General features: G+C 37.2%; 1 protein-coding gene across 1 annotated transcript; it reads right to left on the bottom strand.

Annotated features, from left to right (window-relative positions):
- Nucleotides 1-9,667: 9,667 nt before the first annotated feature.
- LOC127627392 (keratinocyte-associated transmembrane protein 2-like) lies at nucleotides 9,668-22,008 on the bottom strand. Its single transcript, XM_052103729.1, has 3 exons — nucleotides 21,882-22,008; nucleotides 17,209-17,837; nucleotides 9,668-11,121 (listed from the first exon to the last, which is right to left on the bottom strand). The coding sequence occupies exons 1-3, from the start codon at nucleotides 21,985-21,987 to the stop codon at nucleotides 10,990-10,992; spliced, it is 867 nt and encodes a 288-aa protein (XP_051959689.1). The 5' UTR covers nucleotides 21,988-22,008; the 3' UTR covers nucleotides 9,668-10,989.
- Between the last annotated feature and the right edge of the window lie 636 nt (nucleotides 22,009-22,644).

The following is a 22,644-nucleotide window of genomic DNA, read 5'->3' as shown; positions in this document are numbered from 1 at the left end:
ATGGCAGACCAAATAATACAAATAATACATTGGATTTGTATTATCTTCCACCAAATAATACAAATCCAGTGTTTGGAAACACTCTGGGATTTATAAGAGAAATGGAGATTTTGATAAATCCATGCAGTTTGTAAAATATGTCATGCTACTATAAAATATACAGGCAGTACGACTAATTTAACAACACACTTGAAGCGCCGACACGAAAGCACATTTGTCTGATGGCAAGTTACAGAACATTTCTTCATTGTTTATCCCTGAGCATCCTTAAATTGTGTCACTGTTAAATGTGTGAACTGTTAAAAGTATAACTGGAAATAGAACAAAAAAAGAAAATCTGGTTTTATTTCATCTTTTTATTTATTTTTTTGCACTACAAAGGCCTTTTTGTGAAAGGTCCATGCGTTAGAAGTCAGAAGGCACTTAAGTTAATTTATGATTTACTGTCTGTCTGAACCAAAGGACTAAAAGCGAACTCTCTGTATCCTACCCTATTGAACTGCATAGCATCATTTCCCATTGCATCGTATTGCATTAAATCACACTGTGTTGAATCGAATCCAAATGACGAAAAACAACGAAAAACACGTGATACAGTAAGGCACTTACAATGGAAGTGAATGGGGCTAGTCAATACACATTAAAAGATACATTGGTACAAAATTATAGACACGAGATTTAAACATTATATGTGTTAAAATGAGTTTAATCTAATAAAATTGCTTACTAATCTTATCAGTGTAAAATTATATCTAATATTACAACTTTGTTTGCCATGACACCTTAAACCCGTTTAGCAATTTTCTTAAATTCGTATAGAACAGAGATTTTCTATACGCACAAAAATCAAGGTAATACTCATATTGTTTATATCTTGTGGCTATTCTTTTGAAACCGTAAGTATTTTAATATTTATGGACTGCCATTCACTTCCATTTTAAGTGCCTCACTGTGACTGGGATTTTTAAATAAACGAGGGGCGAGTTGAAATAATTTTTTTGTTGTAATTATGTCACAACTGCTGGCATATTAGCTTAGTTTGTATTGAACCCGGAATATTCCTTGAAGCTTCATTCGTTGTCTTCAGCGTAAACACTATTTCTATTTCTATCAATCATAAACCATTAACTTTTATTGTGAATGTTTTGTTTGAAACGTGTGCTTGTGCTGTCTTTCCATAAATGAAATGGGACATGCATTAATATTCTTATTTAATGCAATGACATTCAGACATTTTTAAGTCACTGTATGTCAACTAATACAACATGAATATTTTATATCTTAATTAGTTTGAACAAATATTGAAACAGTATTTAACGGGTGTGGAAAACTAAAAGGTAAATGATGTTCTGGCTAGAATGGATGAAACATTTTATGAGACAGGTAGTGAGAGAACAACAAAGAAAATCAAGGCATCATATGCTGTTGTATCACAGCCTTCTTTTCTCCGAATCAAAGCTGATTATTAGTGTTGTTTCAAATACTTCTGTTGATGTATTTTCCTCTTTCTTTATTGAAGACGTTTTTTTCACCTGACCGCAATCAAGGCCCCATCAGTAGCTGCTGCTCGTACTGGCAAGCAATTTCCTGCCTCCCTGCCGCTACATTGTGTGACATGAAAGATTTAATTAAGGGCCATGCAAAGGGCCCGGAGATGTCAGATGGGCCCTTGCTGCAGATGAAAGTGCCCCCCTCATGACCTCTAGACAGAAGATGTGTAGGACTCTGTGCCCCAGATCATTAGATGAACAGCTCAAAGGACATACATGCATCCGGTCTTGGTCCATGCCTCGCAATTCTCCATGTCCTGGACTTCAAAAAGGAGTAAACAAAGTTTTGTTTGTGGGACTGCAGGTTCCTTTTTTTTGTTTTTTTTTCACTGTTTTTTTTTTTGTTGTTGCTTTTGTTCACTGTTTTTTTAAAGAGACATGCTAACATTGCTCATTATTTTACCGTGTGTAAATTACCGTAACCTTGTTTTCCAGTATAAATATACAATCATCATTAATACACGATGAATCTTGAATTAAGTTTATTTTTCTTGTTCTTTCTTGTTTTAAGAATAAATGTTACCAAATTTAGTTGGGTTTATGCTTAACAGAAGAAAACATTTTGTCAGTGGGATAAGAAAAAGATATATTTTCTGAAAGCAAGTCTTATTATCTTACATCATTTTGCTTCTCAAGTAAATTTATCTTGATGTAAGGATGTTTAGATATTTTTTACAGGAAAACAAGTAAAAAATGCTGATTAAGAAAATAATATTTGGAGTACATTGACTTCACAAGAATACTATATGTACAGTTGCAAGACAAAGTATGTGAACCCTTTGGAATTAGCTGGTTTTCTGCATTAATTGGTCATTAAATGTGATCTCATCTTCATCAAAGTCACAAATATAGACAAACACAATGTGATTAAACTAACATCACACACACACAGTTTTAACTTTCATGTCTTTATTGAACACATCACTGTGCTGTGGAAAAAGTAAGTGAACCCTTGGATTTAATACTGGTTGATTCTCCTCTGGCAGCAGTAACCTCAACCAAGTGTTTCCAGAAGCTGCGGATTACCTGCACAATGTTCAGAAGCAATTTTGGACAATTCTTCCTTACAGAACTGTTTCAGTTCAGTCATAGAAGGTCTCTTGAGGTCACTCCACAGCTAATTTAATTTCTAATGAGCTTCAGCTGGCACACAACCACCCTAACATTATCCTGTAGGATATCTTGATAAACTTGGAAACTCATGTTTCCGTTGATGATGGTCCAGGCCCCAAAGCATCAAAGCAACCCCAAATTATGATGCTCCCTCCACTGTACTTCACCATTGGTATAATGTTTTCATGTTGGTATGCGGTGCGCTATTTACGCCATACGTAGTGCTGCGGGTTCTTCCCAAACAATTCAACCTTAGTTTCACCAGTCCACAAAACATTTTCCCAGTAGTGTTGTGGAGTGTCAACGTGGTCTTTGGCAAACTTCAGTCACACAGCAGTGTTTTTGTTGGAAAGGTTCCTGCCATGGGCACCATGACTGTTTAATGTTTTCCGTATAGTAGACTCATGAACGGAGGTTTTAACCAGTCACTCTAGGGTTCTTTTTTACCTCATTGAGCATTCTGTTGTGTGCCCTTTGTGTCATCATGGCTGAACGGCCACTTCTAGAGAGAATAACCACAGTACTAAATCATCCATTTATAGACACTTTGTCTAAATGTGGACAGATCTAAGCTCCTTGAGGAAACTTGGTAACTAGGCATGTAACGATACACAAATTTCACTATACGATACAATGCATAGCCTCAATATATGATTCGAAACAATACAATACGAGCAACCACAAAAGTTTCACTCAAACATAGGATTCGACATAAATGTCTTTTAAATCACAAATTCCACAAAAGTGCCTGACATTGGCAAACAAAAATCAGAGCTCTATGTAACTTAAACAACACTGCATTTATTGTGTTTGATTGTTGAGGAAAACTAATATGAACTAACAATTTTTCTTGAGAAAATAAGTTTGTCTACACTGTAGTCATTTATATTTGTATAGCACTTTTCACAATACACATAGTTTCAAAGCAGCATTATAGAAAATCATGCCTTGTTGTCTGAAAGCCCCCTGTGACTTTACCAGCATTATTACAGGCTTAAAACATGCGCAAGTGTTCTTCTCAAAGCTGTTTACATTTCGAAATCAAAAGCAGGGAGTTATAAGTATCATGTAATCATGGGTTTCTTATGTTTTCGGGAGTTATAACTCATAACATATCAGCGTCTTGCTGTGAATGTCACGCTCCGTGTCGTCTGAGAGAGGCAGCTCTTAAACTTACTGCTGCTGTTTCTGCCTCACAAATCCACAGATTGTATCGTACGATACAATACGACACAATATTATTCACACATCTATTTGTAACCCTTTGCAAAGCAACAATTCTTGATTGCTGGTTTAATTTTGCAAGGCATGGTCCAAGTCAGCAGATGATTCTTGTGAATAGCAAACTCAAAATGTTTGAGTGCTTTTTATAAATCAAAGTAGATCTAACCCACACTTTCAATCTCGTTTCATTAATTGGATGCCAGGTTTGCCAACTCCTGACTTTATTTGCTTTTAATGCCGTCATTAGCCTAAGGATACACATACTTATTCCAACCTACATTGTTTGAATGATGTATCAATAGGTACAAGAAAAATTAAATAATTTGTGTGCTATAAGTTAAAACAGATTGTGTTTGTTCATAATTGTAACTGAGATGAAGATCAAACCAGATTTTAAGACAAATGTATGTGTTAATGCTGGTAATACAAAGGGTTCACATATTTTTTTATTGCCACTGGATGTCACTGAAGGTCTTTTCTGTGGCAGAACACATGAATTAACAAAAGAAAAATCAAGAAAAAGAAGATTTTTAAATCATCTTTCATGGTATACACAGGTGACAAGCTGACATTAATGGAAAATACTCTGAGAATCGAAACATTTTATTTTATTGTTGACCCTTGAATGTATGCTAGCATGGTTTTATTGTGTTCATTTGTTTATAGCATAGCTATTGCAAAATGATGATGATGATGATGATGATGATGATGATGATGATGATGATGATATTGGAGTATTTTTGTCAGGTTTTTCATTAAAAATACCTAAATATTCTTTAAAAAAAAAAAAAAAAAGATACTTTTATTTGAAAAGCAAAATTAGATCAGATGTTTTGTCTTTTTTTTTTTTTTTGGCAAATCTACCAAACTTTAGTAATGTTTATGCTTATAACAAGAATATATATATATATATATATATATATATATATATATATATATATATAAAACAACAGGTGAAGGAAAAAATGATTCAGAGGTCAAACAAGTAAGTTTATCTTATCACATTGGTAAATAGTTTATTCTTGTCTTACCTCACTCAGTTTTATTTATCTGAAAGCAAGACTTAATATATTGTCATGCTGCTTCTCAGGTATATATACAAATACTGTATAAAGGGGCGGACTGGGACTTTCTGGCCCTAAATGGCCCACCAAACCCGGCAGACACAACACCATAACACACTGCCTCATTGACTTCATTTTCTAGCTCAATTTCACATTTTTGTTTTGAAAAATAAATTATTATTGACTGTTAGTTGTGACAATGGACCCCACGAGTGCGCCAGTCATAACTGTAAAACATTGATTGAGCCACTGTAAATATGATGATTTTGAATCTTTCAACTTTTTTTTTTTTTTTGAAATGCAGATAAACTATTGTCTTAGTTAATATAAGGTTGTGGAAACAACAAGTATAATAATAATGATATATTATTTATATTATTGATATAAAACTATACAATATAAGAAAATGTTGTTTAAAATAGTTAGATAAAGTGTGACACTGATGACAATGCTTACAATTTAATGTCAGTTACCCACATAACTATGCGTAAATGTTTATTTATAGATATAGATACAGTTGATGTCAGAGGTTTACATACACCTTAGCAACTACATTTAAACTCAGATTTTCACAAGTCCTGACATTTAATCATAGAAACAGTCCCTGTCTTAGATCAGTTTATTTATAAGTTTATATTATTTTTGGTACTTTATTTGAAGAATGTGAAATGTCAGAATAATAGTCATTTCAGCTTTTATTTCTTTCATCACATTCCCAGTGGGTCAGATGCTACATACACTTTGTTAGTATTTGGTATTATTGCCTTTAAATTGTTTAACTTGGGTCAAACATTTTGGGTAGCCTTCTACAAGCTTCTTAAGTTGCTGGAATTTTGGCCCATTCCTCCAGACAGAACTGGTGTAACTGAGTCAGGTTTGTAGGACACTTTGCTCGCACACGCTTTTTCAGTTCGGCACACATATTTTCTATTGGATTAAGGTTAGGGTGTTGTGATGGCCACTCCAATACCTTTACTTTGTTGAACTTATTACATTTTGCCACAACTTTGGAGGTACAGTCGAAGACATCGACACAATTCGAATCTTTTTGGCTCTATACACCACCACAATGGATTTGAAATGAAACGAACAAGATGTGCTTTAACTGCAGACTTTCAGCTTTAATTTGAGGGTATTCATATCCAAATCAGTTTGTATATGTGCCTCCCACTTTTTAAGGGACCAAAAGTAATGGGACAGATAAACAATCATAAATCAAACTTTCACTTTTTAATACTTGGTTGCAAATCCTTTGCAGTCAATTACAGCCTGAAATCTGGAACGCATAGACATCACCAGACGCTGGGTTTCATCCCTGGTGATGCTCTGCCAGGCCTCTACTGCAACTGTCTTCAGTTCCTGCTTGTTCTTGGGGCATTTTCCCTTCAGTTTTGTCTTCAGCAAGTGAAATGCATGCTCAATCGGATTCAGGTCAGGTGATTGACTTGGCCATTGCATAACATTCCACTTCTTTCCCTTAAAAAACTCTTTGGTTGCTTTCGCAGTATGCTTCGGGTCATTGTCCATCTGTACTGTGAAGCGCCGTCCAATGAGTTCTGAAGCATTTGGCTGAATATGAGCAGATAATATTGCCCGAAACACTTCAGAATTCATCCTGCTGCTTTTGTCAGCAGTCACATCATCAATAAATACAAGAGAACCAGTTCCATTGGCAGCCATACATGCCCACGCCATGACACTACCACCACCATGCTTCACTGATGAGGTGGTATGCTTTGGATTATGAGCCGTTCCTTTCCTTCTCCATACTCTTCTCTTCCCATCACTCTGGTACAAGTTGATCTTTGTCTCATCTGTCCATAAGATGTTGTTCCAGAAGTCTTTTTTAGATGTTGTTTGGCAAACTCTAATCTGGCCTTCCTGTTTTTGAGGCTCACCAATGGTTTACATCTTGTGGTGAACCCTCTGTATTCACTCTGGTGAAGTCTTCTCTTGATTGTTGACTTTGACACACATACACCTACCTGTGAAGGGAGTTTTCTTCACTAGGGAAAGAATTCTTCGGTCATCCACCACAGTTGTTTTCCGTGGTCTTCCGGGTCTTTTGGTGTTGCTGAGCTCACCGGTGCGTTCCTTCTTTTTAAGAATGTTCCAAACAGTTGATTTGGCCACACCTAATGTTTTTGCTATCTCTCTGATGGGTTTGTTTAGATTTTTCAGCCTAATGATGGCTTGCTTCACTGATAGTGACAGCTCTTTGGATCTCATATTGAGAGTTGACAGCAACAGATTCCAAATGCAAATAGCACACATGAAATGAACTCTGGACCTTTTATCTGCTCCTTGTAAATGGGATAATGAGGGAATAACACACACCTGGCCATGGAACAGCTGAGCAGCCAATTGTCCCATTACTTTTGGTCCCTTAAAAAGTGGGAGGCACATATACAAACTGTTGTAATTCCTACACCGTTCACCTGATGTGGATGTAAATACCCTCAAATTAAAGCTGAAAGTCTGCAGTTAAAGCACATCTTGTTATTTTCATTTCAAATCCATTGTGGTGGTGTATAGAGCCAAAAAGATTCGAATTGTGTCGATGTCCCAATATTTATGGACCTGACTGTATGCTTAGGGTCATTATCAATTTGAAGACACATTTGTGACTGAGCTTTAACTTCCTGGCTGATGTTTTGAGATGTTGCTTTAATATATCTACATAATTTTCCTTCCTCATGATGTCATCTATTTTGTGAAGTGCCCCAGTCCCTCCTGCAGTAAAGCACCCCCACAACATGATGCTGCTACCCACATGCGTGACGGTTGGGATGGTGTTCATCGGCTTACAAGCCTCATCCTTTTTCCTCCAAACATAATGATGGTCATTAAGGCTAAAAAGTTAAATATTTGTTTCATTAGACCAAAGCACCTTTCCCCAAAAGTAAGATCTTTGTCCCCATGTGCACTTTCAAACTGTAGTCTGACTTTTTTATGGTGGTTTTGGAGCAGTGGCTTCTTCCTCGCTGAGCAGCCTTTCGGTTTTATGTCGATATAGGACTCATTTTACTGTGGATATAGATACTTGTCTACCTGTTTCTCCAGCTTCTTCACAAGGTCCTTTGGCGCTGTTCTGAGATTGATTTGCACTTTTCACACCAAAATACATTCATCTCTAGGAGACAGAATGCATATCCTTCCTGAGTGAAATGATGGCTGTGTGGTCACATGGTGTTGTGTACTGTTGTTTGTACAGATGAACATGGTAGCTTCAGGCATTTGTAAATTGCTCCCAAGGATGAACCAGACTTGTGGAGGTCCACAAATTTTTGTTCTGATGTCTTGGCTAATTTAGATTTTTCCCATTTTGTCAAGCAAAGAGGCAATGAGTTTTAAGGTAGACCTTAAAATACATTCACAGATACACCTCCAATTCTGTTCACCTCCTAACAGAAGCTAATTGGCTAATTGTCTAAAGGCCTGACATCATTTTCTGCAATTTTCCAAGCTGCTTAAAAGCACAGTTAGTTTGTGTAAACTTCTAACCTATTGGAAATGTGACATAGTCAAATAAAAGTGAATCAGTCTGTCTGTAAATAATTGTTGGAATTGTTTTGTGTCATGCACAAAGAAGAAGTCCTAAAAGACTTGCCAAGACTATAGTTTGCTAATATTAAATCTGTGGAATGGTTTAATTTGTTTTAATGACTTCAACCTAAGTGTATGCAAACTTCTGACTTCCAACTGTATGTGGATATATATATATATATATATATATATATATATATATATATATATGCAGATTAATTGGTCATATTTTAAATCTATATACATTTTTTGTACTTTTATATCAGCAAAAGTACAAAATAATAGAAATATAATTTCTATTACACGGATTTCTTCAATAAAATAAACTTCTCATGGCAGTAACCTACTTCAACATTTATTTAAAGGATTTAATTCTTTGTGTATTTTTACACACACAAATAATGTTGTGTTTGTTATAATAAAAGTAAAAGTATTTCATTATTTCATTGTGCTGTTTTTAAAAAGAAGGATTACTTTCTAGAGAATGTTTTTCTATGGGCTCTACTGCCCCCCATCGGCTCCTGACACACACACACACACACACACACACACACATGTTGTGTTTCCATGTTTTATGGGGACTTTCCATAGACATAATGGTTTTTATACAGTACAAACTTTATATTCTATCCCCTAAACCTAACCCTACCCCTAAACCTAACCCTCACAGAAAACTTTCTGCATTTTTACATTTTCAAAAAACATAATTTAGTATGATTTATAAGCTGTTTTCCTCATGGGGACCGACAAAATGTCCCCACAAGTTCAAAAATTTCGGGTTTTACTATCCTTATGGGGACATTTGGTCCCCACAAAGTGATAAATACACGCTCACACACACACACACACACACACACACACAAATTAATGCATAGATTTAACATTCGATTTACTGCTTATTTTAATTTGGACTTGGCAAAATAATTATAATCTATAACGAAAATAATTATAGAAATAGAATTTCTTCATTCCATTAATTAGGAGTGAAATATAACCTGCCTAACAATAATCATCCAACTAATGGCTGACACATGGTTAAGAAAATCATTTCAAATAGTGGAATATTTCAACTAAGGTCAATAATCTACAAGAAATTGGCATTATTAGCTCATATCTGTATATACATTTGATAAAGCATTCCCTTAACATTACACATCTGTTTCATAAGAAGAGGTGAGACACAATTAATGATCCAGTTACAGTTCATGCTTTATTGAAGAATTATTTCTAATAACTGAAGAGGCAACCAACATACTGCATGCTTAGACACAATCTTCTTGTGCTTTCTTTGAAAACAGTGACATGATTCAGTTCATCACTGCATTAATTATTATTCATTGACAAAAGTAAGGCTTACTAAAGAGTTAAAGCGGTGGCAATCCAGCTCTATTTTGACTGCTCCTGACATAGCTATGCTGAATTTGGGCAACAGCCATATGTATTGCTTTTAGAGTATATAAATGAAACTAAACACTTACAGCCTAATTTTTCATATATATCTCCAGACCTTTGGCAATGACAAATCCAGGTCAGCATGTGCAATTAAAACAACTTCATTGAAGTCGTAAAACAAACAGGAACCACCCCAAAAATTGCTGCATAGCAAAGCACACGGCAGATCAAATTTAGCTCTAACTTCACGGTATTGCTGTACTGGAGTTACTGGATATGCACATCAATAAAACTATTGTGACCTACAAAGGCAAAACACAGCAACTACACAAACAATGTAACAGATTTTTTTACTACAATTTTAATATTCAATTTTCTCTAAATTTGAGAAATGTTGAGCCAAACTCATCTGTTGCAAGACAGATCCTTGTCTAAGAGACTTGATTTCAGTCATTACTCAATCTAGACAAAATTGTTTGTAAATTGTAATTGTGTGTAGTTACAGCGTTTTGCCTTTGTAAGGCAGTATTACTCACAATGTCTATTGGCAATTGCTGTTGCAAACTATATCTTCATAAAGGCAAAAAGAAAACAAATGCAGTTATGGAGTCAAAACAAAATATAAAATGTGTTTTTCAGGGCAGATTTCAACATTGAAGGCATAACATGCCACATTTCTGTGCGCTTTTATATAGCAGAGAAAATCTAAATTACTTTGTTCATTCTAGGCCTTTTTCATACCAGGTTTAACAGAAAGTGTTATAATCAAATACTCACATGGATATACCTTAATTTGATTTTCTTTAGAATTAATCCATTACATTCATCCTACAGAGGTTAAGACAACAAAATTAAGAGCAAAAATGTTCGAAAGCTTGAAAAGCATCAGTTGCATCAACCATTTTAAAACACCTGCACTCATGAAACCAAAGAAAGCACAAAGTAAAACCAAAATATACAACCGCATTTTTTTTTTTTAAAGGAAAGAGAGTGCACATAAAATAAATTATCACAATTCTCCCCTGATTAAATAAGACACCATGTGTAGACGAAATCAGCTGTTTGCATGTGTTTTCCTTCACTAAACTTCATGTAGCTGGTCAGAAGATGTAGTCATTGGTCATCTTGAGTGAAGGCATGGCCTCGTTGACATTCTGGTCGAGTCTGTGGTACTCGATGCCGCGTGAGCAGAAGCCGTCCCTCCAGCGGTGACTTTGAGCCAGTAACATGATCTATACATGCAGAAAAATATAAAGCAAAATGTAAATGATGATGACAGACCATTCTCAAAGCTTTAATTTGACTACTGCAATAACCTGCTGTTCACAGTTAATGTGAAATCTAACATGCTGCACAATTAGTGATTGTGCATTGTGACAGCATTAAAGTAATTCAACACACAATATTCTTTTCTTGTTTTATTTTATTTATTTATGCATTTGGCAGACGCTTTTATCCAAAGCAACTTACAGATCCCTTATTACAGGGACAATCCCCCTGGAGCAACTTGGAGTTAAGTGCCTTGCTCAAGGACACAATGGTGGTGGCTGTGGGGCTCGAACCAGCATCCTTCTGATTACCAGATTACCAGTTATGTGCTTAGACCACTACACCACCACCACTCCGTTTTGGATGTGTTGCCTACATAAAGAATGTACCATGCAATCCCACATCATTTTAATTTAATTCATTCTAGGTCTAATACAAGTTAAGCTCAATCGATAGCATTTGTGGCATAATGTTAAATATAGGCAAAAATAGCTTCTACTAATCCCTCCTTTTCTTTACAAAAAGCTAAATTGATGTTACAGTGAGGGACTAACAATTGAAGTAAATAGGGATGATTTGTTTTTGAGAGTTAAAATGCATAAATGTGAAGCTTATCATTGTAGAATTCATTCTTCTGTTGAAACTTGTTATTTGAATTGTAATGTTGTTTAAATCTTTGTTTTTAAGGGATTACATCATAATGGCAATGAAGTTGTAATATTGGAAATAACTTTACCCAGAAAAGGTTAGTAAGTGATTTTATCACACTAAAATCCTTTTAACACAGATATTGTGTCTATGCTTTCAAATTAGTGAGTATTTAAACCAGTGGTGACTGATATATCGCAGAGGCTGATAAATCTGCAGATATTCTGACTTTTTTAATGATCACGTTGGACGATAAGTTTTCCTGTTCGGCCGAATTGTTATCCTGAGGGCGTCGAAAATTGTCTGCTTACATGTGAAGCGACTGAGACACGTAAACCAGTCACGGTTCGTTTTGTAGTTACATGGAATCGTGTTACTACAATAATAGACCGGTGTGCAACACAGTCTCATTTAAACAGTCTGCATATCAGAGCCGTGACAGACTTGTTTGAACTCATACTGTCTTTGCCATGACACTCAAAATTGAGCTCAGGTACATCCTGTTTGCACTGATCATCCTTGAGATGTTTCTACAACTTGATTTTAGTCCACCTGTGGTAAATTCAGTTGATTGGACATGATTTGGAAAGGCACACACCTGTCTATATAAGGTCCCACAGTTAACAGTGTAGGTCAGCGCACAAACCAAGCCATGAAGTCCAAGGAATTGTCTGTAGACCTCCGAGATAGGATTGTATGAAGGTCCAAATGAGCACAGTGGCCTCCATCATCCGTAAATGGAAGTTTGGAACCACCAGGACTCTTCCTAGAGCTGGCCACCCGGCCAAACTGAGCAATCGGGGGAGAAGGGCCTTGGTAAGAGAAGGTGTCCAAGAACCCGATGGTCATTCTGACAGAGCTCCAGCGATTCTCTGTGAAAAGAGGAAGAACAACCATCTCTGCAGCACTCCAACAATCAGGCCTGTATGGTAGAGTGGCCAGACAGAAGCCACTCCTCAGTAAAAGGCACATGACAGCCTGCCTGGAGTTTGCCAAAAGGCACCTGAAGGACTCCCAGACCATGAGAAACAAAATTCTCTGGTCTGATGAAACAAACATTGAACTCTTTGACCTGAATGGCAAGCGTCATGTCTGGAGGAAACCAGGCACCGCCAATACCATCCCTACAGTGAAGCATGGTGGTGGCAGCATCATGCTGTGGGGATGTTTTTCAGCGGCAGGAACTGGGAGACTAGTCAGGATCGAGGGAAAGATGAATGCAGCAATGTACAGAGACATCCTTTATGAAACCTGCTCAAGAGCAATCTGGACCTCAGAATGGGGCGAAGGTTCATCTTCCAACAGAAAGTCTTCCAATGACCCTAAGCACGCAGCCAAGATAACAAAGGAGTGGCTACGGGTGGCCCAGCCAGAGCCCAGACTTGAACCCGATTGAACATCTCAGGAGAGATCTGAAAATGGCTGTGCACCGACGCTCCCCATCCAACCTGATGGAGCTTGAGAGGTCCTGCAAAGAAGAATGGGAGAAACTGCCCAAAAATAGATGTGCCAAGCTTGTAGCATCATACACAAAAATACTTGAGGCTGTAATTGGTGCCAAAGGTGCTTCAACAAAGTATTGAGCAAAGGCTGTGAACACTATGTACATGTGATTTTTTTTTTTCTATTTTCGTTTATTATTTTTAATACATTTGCAAAGATTTCAAACAAACTTCTTTCACGTTGTCATTATGGGGTATTGTTTGTAGAAGTTTGAGGAAAATAATGAATTTTAATTTTGGAATAAAGCTGTAACAACAAAATGTGGAAAAAGTGAAGCACTGTGAATACTTTCTGGATGCACTGTATATACTATATTCACTTAACATTATCTTATTTGGGCATTTAAAAGTGATTGGAATTTGAATGCCCAATAATAGCGGTTGTCTCAAATAACCGCAATCAGACGCCAAATACAATTCTTATTCCCTCTGAATTTTGTAATGTTTAGGCACTGTAAACCCTTTTGCCCTGCATTTCCATTTTGTGTTATGTGTACTCAATTCTTTCTTATGTTGATGGGTCTGAAGTGTACCAGGAAAGTATGTTTGTTAGTTGAACAGACTCAAGCAATACTGAAAGCTCTATTTAAAATACTAAACCAGTACACTTAAAATCTACTTAAAGGTGCTGTTAGCAATTTTATCCGTTCTACTTCCACGAGACTGAGCCGTTGGACTAGCCATGCCCCCTCTTCCAAAACCCAGCACAGCAGCAAAATAGTGCTGTTAAAAACTGACAACTGTTATGAACATGGCTTAAAAATGGCAGTAAATCTCAATAATTCACTGCAAGTACAATCCTATGAGAATGAGCAAAATGATTGACAAGTTGAAAGTGTTACTGTCTGCAGAAACATTTTTGTTAGCTGTTTACAAGGTCTACAGCAGTCACAGAGACCGGTGAGATATCTTACAACACTTATTTCAGTAATATCTCTCAGGGAGTGTGAACGTTTTGCACGTACCTTTCCATAAAGAAAATTGCTTACATCACCTTTAATACAATTATGTTTGAGATGAGAACATAATTATATTGCGTAAAGTCCAGACTTCACACTTCTAATGGATGGTGTCACTCAACATGATTTTCACTGCTCAATTAACTCATTTATAAGAGGCTAATGCAACAATTCTTTAACATTTGGTCTAAACTTAATTTCGTTGTGTACAATCTATTCAATATTCACTTAATCCAACTGAGTTGGGAATAATATTTGTTGCATCAATGTATTGCTGAAACCTGGTAGGGGATTTCCAGTTCACAGCATGGACTGGATTTGGAGAGAAATTCTTTGAAATAAGTGTTATTTTAATGTATTTCTACACAAAATGAAACAAGGAGACTTGTTAGTGTTGAATGTTCTGTTATGTTGGAAGGAGTTTCTGTCATGTTGAATGTTTTTGGAGGTTACTTTTATGGAGAATAGTGGATCTAATGGTTAGGTCGAGGTTGGGTACATTACTTGATCATCAGTATAATGACTGAATGGTGATCTGTAAACTCTCAGCAGCACCGAAGTTGTAGTCCAAAAAGGTATACATATATATACACTCACCTAAAGGATTATTAGGAACACCTGTTCAATTTCTCATTAATGCAATTATCTAATCAACCAATCACATGGCAGTTGCTTCAATGCATTTAGGGGTGTGGTCGTGGTCAAGACAATCTCCTGAACTCCAAACTGAATGTCAGAATGGGAAAGAAAGGTGATTTAAGCAATTTTGAGCGTGGCATGGTTGTTGGTGCCAGACGGGCCGGTCTGAGTATTTCACAATCTGCTCAGTTACTGGGATTTTCACGCACAACCATTTCTAGGGTTTACAAAGAATGGTGTGAAAAGGGAAAAACATCCAGTATGCGGCAGTCCTGTGGGCTGAAAATGCCTTGTTGATGCTAGAGGTCAGAGGAGAATGGGCCGACTGATTCAAGCTGATAGAAGAGCAACTTTGCCTGAAATAACCACTCGTTACAACCGAGGTATGCAGCAAAGCATTTGTGAAGCCACAACACGCACAACCTTGAGGCGGATGGGCTACAACAGCAGAAGACCCCACCGGGTACCACTCATCTCCACTACAAATAGGAAAAAGAGGCTACAATTTGCAAGAGCTCACCAAAATTGGACAGTTGAAGACTGGAAAAATGTTGCCTGGTCTGATGAGTCTCGATTTCTGTTGAGACATTCAGATGGTAGAGTCAGAATTTGGCGTAAACAGAATGAGAACATGGATCCATCATGCCTTGTTACCACAGTGCAGGCTGGTGGTGGTGGTGGTGGTGTAATGGTGTGGGGGATGTTTTCTTGGCACACTTTAGGCCCCTTAGTGCCAATTGGGCATCGTTTAAATGCCACGGCCTACCTGAGCATTGTTTCTGACCATGTCCATCCCTTTATGGCCACCATGTACCCATCCTCTGATGGCTACTTCCAGCAGGATAATGCACCATGTCACAAAGCTCGAATCATTTCAAATTGGTTTCTTGAACATGACAATGAGTTCGCTGTACTAAAATGGCCCCCACAGTCACCAGATCTCAACCCAATAGAGCATCTTTGGGATGTGGTGGAACGGGAGCTTCGAGCCCTGGATGTGCATCCCACAAATCTCCATCAACTGCAAGATGCTGTCCTATCAATATGGGCCAACATTTCTAAAGAATGCTTTCAGCACCTTGTTGAATCAATGCCACGTAGAATTAAGGCAGTTCTGAAGGCGAAAGGGGGTCAAACACAGTATTAGTACGGTGTTCCTAATAATCCTTTAGGTGAGTGTATATAAATAAAAGAGCTGAGTATCGATACAGATTTATATAAATATCTAATCAATTGTATCAACTGATTAGATGCCGATTCACAAGCTCTCAATACGATTCAATATCAATTCATATGAGCATATTTAAGTTATAATGTCCCTTTTGCTGACATATGAAAGAAATTCTTTCCCAGCAAATGCTGTTAATTATACTGGGGACCTTCTTACTAGGTACATTATGAAAATATAAATTTTACTAATTATATTTGATTAGTTTTTCATCATTTTGGTAACTTTTTGGCTTTTTAAAAATGAACAAATCCATGTATTCAATCAATAAATTAGATTTCATATAAGAAATGTCCTATAATTTTTTGTTACATGTATATTGTTTAATTGCATAATTTTATAACAGTATTTAGACAGATTTGTTGGACACAGGCTAAAACCGGTACTGTCTATTTAACAAACAGCATTTCTGTAAAGAGCATCTGTAGACGACGCATGTTAACGGGAGAAGAATCAAAAGGAGTTATCTCATCTGGGCCATGCATGATTAGAATTTAATGTTTTTTTTTTTGTTGTTTTTGATGAACAACTGACTGTTGAGAACAGAAAGGGTATTAAAAAGACATTATCCAATGACGAATGGGTCGTAAGGATCTCATCTTTTTTACTCTCAACACGCAGTGAAAGAACTTCGATGCTGAATACTATACTACACAATCACTGGTGAGAGAAATGTAAACATTTACCAGCCAATTGCCAAATATACACACTTTAGTCACATAGCACAGAATTTGGTTACAAATGCCTTTAACGTTAGGTTAACCTCAACGTGGTCGCTATAATTTGGTTCTCGCTCTCGGTGGGTGGGGCATGTTGTGAGTTCATAGCATTATTTTTTATTAAATGAAAGCAGTTCACTGAATGGGCTAATGTGCTTAAAAACGCATAAAGTCAAACTATACTCAGGCCTGTTTGATTTAGTTATGATGACAGCACTGGAAGCCAGACGCTTAAAAGAGGGACGAAACTGCGCTCCTCAACTCAACCATTCAGTGCGCATCTTTTTTTTTTTCGTCATGCATCTTTCCGGACAATAAGTAAGAGATACAAGCCCTTTGACAAAGAGAAGCATACCTTTCTCTTGTTGTGGTAGGTGATGTAGACAATGGCCACTAAAAAGGCGATGACGACCAGGTGAAAGAAGAAGTGTGAGTCTTCATCCTGAGTTGTATAGATGGTTGTGTCCTTGATGTTTACAGCAATTGTCTCAGAGCTTTCAAAGGGAGAGTTATAAACTTCAGGGAACAGGTCTTTCCCAATGCCCTGGTTTTCTTCATTTACCTGACTGTCATTCATACCATCATAATCATCATCATTATCTTCATCTTCATCTTTGCCATTTGTGTAAACAGTAAGTTCCACATCTGGTCCATCCCTGTTATTGAAACGTATCTCTGTTGTCTCTCCAGCAGGGGTGGAGGTGGTAGGTTGCTTGTTTGCAGGTGTGCTGGTGGACTCTTCTGAACTGGATTTGGTCGATGTGGCATGCTCTGGAAGGTTCACACTGTTGTCTGGGGCAGCAGTTACAGGAGGAGGAGGAGCAGTGGATGCTATGGTGGTGGTATTGCCAGTAGCTGCTGTTGTAATCAACACTTCAGTCATTTCATTCAACTTACTGTCAGACTGAGTGGTTGGCACATTCTTGTTTAGCATTCCTGTGATGTTATCGGTTTCATTTTCAGTACTCTCCAGCACCTTGTCAGCTGTGGATTGAAAAAAGAAGCCAAATAAAGGGTTTATTGTGAAATCTACAGTGTTGTGTGTAAGGGATATAGTTGTCTAACAAGTGACTAATCAATTATAGGGGTCAACTACTAACATTAGCCAAATATTTTTAGCGGTGGTTGTGTTTTTAATGGGAGATGCAATTCTCGAATTAATTGCGAGACGCAACTGTTTAGAGAGCGTTATTGCATGATAATAACTTGCTGAGCTTAACAATGAATAACAGTCAGCACAGTAAAAACCTCTCCAAGAAATGCAGTCTAATTCATGCTTTAGGGTTTATTCTTTTTATGCGCTGTTGTTACAGCAATGCACTGCATACATTTCAAGATGATCACTGTCGGATGTTGAATCCTGCTGTGGAGAGATTAAAGTCTTTTGCAGATTCTGTTTGACACAACTTAAACAAAGTTGCAGTTAAAAAAATTTAAATGCCATGAACTAGATGTGTACCCATAATATTATCTTTCAGTTCTGCATTTTTGAATGTGCAGCAAGGATTGCCCTGAGCCTCCCGAGTCCCGGCTACATTGAAGTGCATCATTCTGCGTTCAGGATGTGCATAAGTGGTTTTGTGCGCTCTGTATTGGAGTCCTTCTTATTTCTTCCTTTAACATATTATTGCACAAAACTTTCATAGTTATTTAGACTATTTATTTGTTGAATATCCATTAGTAAGCATGATGAAGTGCTGCACTTATTAGCATCTGTACTGTATATGCCTCTAAAAGGTATCCCATTGGGATAACTTGAACATAACAGAGCCTATTTTATACATTATTATCCTTAACACCGACTAGTCGAATAGTCTTTCAAACAATCGAATGTTGATTAAGAAAATTGGTAGTTTTGCACATACCTAATTTTAACCATGATGATATTTGTGGTAAAACCATGCTAATAATACAGGAAAAACAAACCTATGGTAATACAAATCATAATAATTTTGTCGGAAAAAAAAACAACAACATGGTTAATTTGTAGTACATGTACCATGGATTTTAAAACCAAGGTTCTTACCTTTAAAAAGTGGTTACATGGTTACTGCAGGTTTACTATAGTGAAACCATGGTTAACTTTCATAAGGGCATGTTTTGTGGTGGAAAACATGTTTTTCTTTTATACAATAATTGAACCAAAAATGAACTACAGTAATAGTAAATAGCAAATGTCACTATAGTAAAACCATGTTTGTTTGTTTTTTAGAAGAATTATTTTTATTACCATAGATTTATACACTCACCTAAAGGATTATTAGGAAGACCATACTAATACTGTGTTTGACCCCTTTCGCCTTCAGAACTGCCTTAATTCTACGTGGCATTGATTCAACAAGGTGCTGAAAGCATTCTTTACAAATGTTGGCCCATATTGATAGGATAGCATCTTGCAGTTGATGGAGATTTGTGGGATGCACATCCAGGGCACGAAGCTCCCATTCCACCACATCCCAAAGATACTCTATTGGGTTGAGATCTGGTGACTGTGGGGGCCATTTTAGTACAGTGAACTCATTGTCATGTTCAAGAAACCAATTTGAAATGATTCGAGCTTTGTGACATGGTGCATTATCCTGCTGGAAGTAGCCATCAGAAGATGGGTACATGGTGGCCATAAAGGGATGGACATGGTCAGAAACAATGCTCAGGTAGGCCGTGGCATTTAAACGATGCCCAATTGGCACTAAGGGGCCTAAAGTGTGCCAAGAAAACATCCCCCACACCATTACACCACCACCACCACCAGCCTGCACAGTGGTAACAAGGCATGATGGATCCATGTTCTCATTCTGTTTACGCCAAATTCTGACTCTACCATCTGAATGTCTCAACAGAAATCGAGACTCATCAGACCAGGCAACATTTTTCCAGTCTTCAACTGTCCAATTTTGGTGAGCTCAAATTGTTGCAAATTGTAGCCTCTTTTTTCCTATTTGTAGTGGAGATGAGTGGTACCCGGTGGGGTCTTCTGCTGTTGTAGCCCATCTGCCTCAAGGTTGTGCGTGTTGTGGCTTCACAAATGCTTTGCTGCATACCTCGGTTGTAACGAGTGGTTATTTCAGGCAAAGTTGCTCTTCTATCAGCTTGAATCAGTCGGCCCATTCTCCTCTGACCTCTAGCATCAACAAGGCATTTTCGCCCACATGACTGCCGCATACTGGATGTTTTCCCTTTTCACACCATTCTTTGTAAACCCTAGAAATGGTTGTGCGTAAAAATCCCAGTAACTGAGCAGATTGTGAAATACTCAGACCGGCCCGTCTGGCACCAACAACCATGCCACGCTCAAAATTGCTTAAATCACCTTTCTTTCCCATTCTGACATTCAGTTTGGAGTTCAGGAGATTGTCTTGACCAGGACCAGACCCCTAAATGCATTGAAGCAACTGCCTCAATGGCTGGTTGATTAGATAATTGCATTAATGAGAAATTGAACAGGTGTTCCTAATAATCCTTTAGGTGAGTGTATGGTTGACAAATACCTATTTTGATAACGTGACAGTTAAATGCACTATTTCAAATGTATGTCAGTGTTCATAATAATGCAACATATAAACATCTCAATGTACGTTTTTATTACAGACAACATTTTATTTAAAAATACATATACACTATATAATATACCCCCAGATCATCACCGCTCCTAGACCAAATTTCACATTGTGTGCGAGACACTGTGGCTTGAAGGCATCTCCAGGTCTCCGTCTAACCATTAGACGACCAGTAGGAGGATCGATGATGATCTGGGGGTGGTTCAGCAAGGCTGGAATTGGGCAGATTCATCTTTGTGAAGGACACATGAATCAAGCCACGTACAAGGTTATCCTGAAAGAAAACTTGCTTCCTTCTGCTCTGAGAATGTTCCCCAACAGGATTGTATTTTCCAGCAAGACAATGCACCATGCCACACAGCCAAGTCAATCAAGGTGTGGATGGAGGAGCACTGGATCAAGACCCTGTCATGGCCAGCCCAATCTCCAGACCTGAACCCCATTGAAAACCTCTGGAATGTGATCAAGAGGAAGATGGATGGCCAGAAGCCTTCAAACAAAGCAGAACTGCTTGATTTTTTTTTTTTTTTTTTTGTTGCCAGGAGTGGCATTAAGTCACCCAATAGCAATGTGAAAAACTGGTAGAGAGCATGAAAGCTGTGATTGAAAATCAGGATTATTCCACCAAATATTGACTTCTGAACTCTAAGTTAAAATATTTGTATTGAGTTGTTTAAAAATTAAAATAAACTTGTTTTCTTTGCATTATTAAAGGTCTGAAAATACGGCATCTTTTTTGTTATTTTGACCAGTTGTCATTTTCTGCAATTAAATGCAAATAAATGATCTAAATTACAATATTTTTATTTGGAATTTGGGGGAAATGTTGTCAGTACTTTATAGAATAAAACAAAATTGTATAAATAATAAATCGAGAGAAACAAAATCATTTTGCAAACAATATCATTTTGCAATGATCAAAAACACAGAATTGTTTCTTCCCTTCGATTTCGGAATAGTTTTTGCATTGTCATGCTACTCCCAAAATGTACAATGGCGTTTTTATTTAGCACAGGGCAAACATATGACTCATATTTACCGAGTTGTTGAACAGGTTACATTAGATTCGTCAGATGAGCAGTTAAATAATGTGTGCAAGACTGTGGCTTAAAACACTTGTACGAAATATTTTGTTTAATCTATAAAAAATAAATATTTACCATAATTACCACTTTAACGCGTAACAAGTATTAAATCAATCAGAACTTATTTATAAATGAGTTACAAAACTGACCACGTCACACGGAGCACGAGACTTCCGGTAGCAGTGACACCTGGGCGAGTTTATGGAAATGTATCACTTATTGATAAACGACAAAGACATAATGAGGATCACAATTATTAAATGTATCCACATTCATTTTCAAACTTGTGCTCAATTTGACAGTAGGTGAGATATTGGGTAAATGTATCTTATTACAAGCAGAAGAGCAAAAACTATTAGATTATAAAGTGAAAGTTTTCCACTAACCTGACACTGGCATTGCATAACATTTCAGAGAGCAGATTTGCAGGCATAATAAAGCGAATATTCCCACAGACGAGTACTTTCTTCCCATCTTCCGCATCGCCGCCATCTTTAGTGTTGTCGTTTTCTGCGCGCGTGCGCGATTTCAGTCGCAGTTTGGAAGTTCGGCTCGTTTGACAGAATCGATTCTTTCGAACTGCTCGTTTCAACGAATCGCTTACAAAAACAATTCAGAATTATTTGAATTGATGCTCCAACTTTCTATAACCCGTGCTGTTTAACACGTGTTTTATTGCGCTGTACCAACTCAGGTGTTTATTAACATTTTATTAAGAAATCCATCCCGTTTTGATTTACACCATCAGTGTTTTTTTTACCCATAAGTAGTACAAATTACTACTTAAACACTGGTTTTGGTCAATAAAATACTTATTTGGAAAATGCGCTGCTTGTTTAGCTTGCTCGCGTTAGTTCGTCTTTTAATGGCTTCGGAGTCTTTCGATTCAGTGAGTTCAACCTACTTAGTTTATATTTATTAAACCACCAACTGTTTTATCGTTCTTTATGTATTGTCACGTATTGACTAAAGTTGGTCAGTCAGTGTCATTCAGGTGTAAATTATTGTCCAGACCACTGATATAGCACAGACAGCAGAAAATTGTGATTCCCCAAAATTTTAATAATCTTGGGACATTTAACACTACTGTTAATACTGTTAACAGCATACAAAGTATTAACTGTTTCAAAAATCCCACTTGTTACTGTG

The sequence above is a fragment of the Xyrauchen texanus genome, chromosome 34 (assembly GCF_025860055.1).
Source record: "Xyrauchen texanus isolate HMW12.3.18 chromosome 34, RBS_HiC_50CHRs, whole genome shotgun sequence".
Lineage (NCBI taxonomy): Eukaryota > Metazoa > Chordata > Actinopteri > Cypriniformes > Catostomidae > Xyrauchen > Xyrauchen texanus.
This window is presented reverse-complemented; position numbering and strand designations above follow the sequence as displayed.

What these genes read in the sequence shown, in the direction of transcription:
- LOC127627392 (XM_052103729.1), bottom strand. Translation starts at nt 21,987, where the DNA reads ATGGCGGCGATGCGGAAGATGGGAAGAAAGTACTCGTCTGTGGGAATA. An exon ending in TTATGCAATGCCAGTGTCAG is followed by an intron (nt 17,838 to 21,881) that starts GTTAGTGGAAAA and finishes TTCAATCCACAG; the next exon opens with CTGACAAGGTGCTGGAGAGT. An exon ending in CCTACCACAACAAGAGAAAG is followed by an intron (nt 11,122 to 17,208) that starts GTATGCTTCTCT and finishes CTGCATGTATAG; the next exon opens with ATCATGTTACTGGCTCAAAG.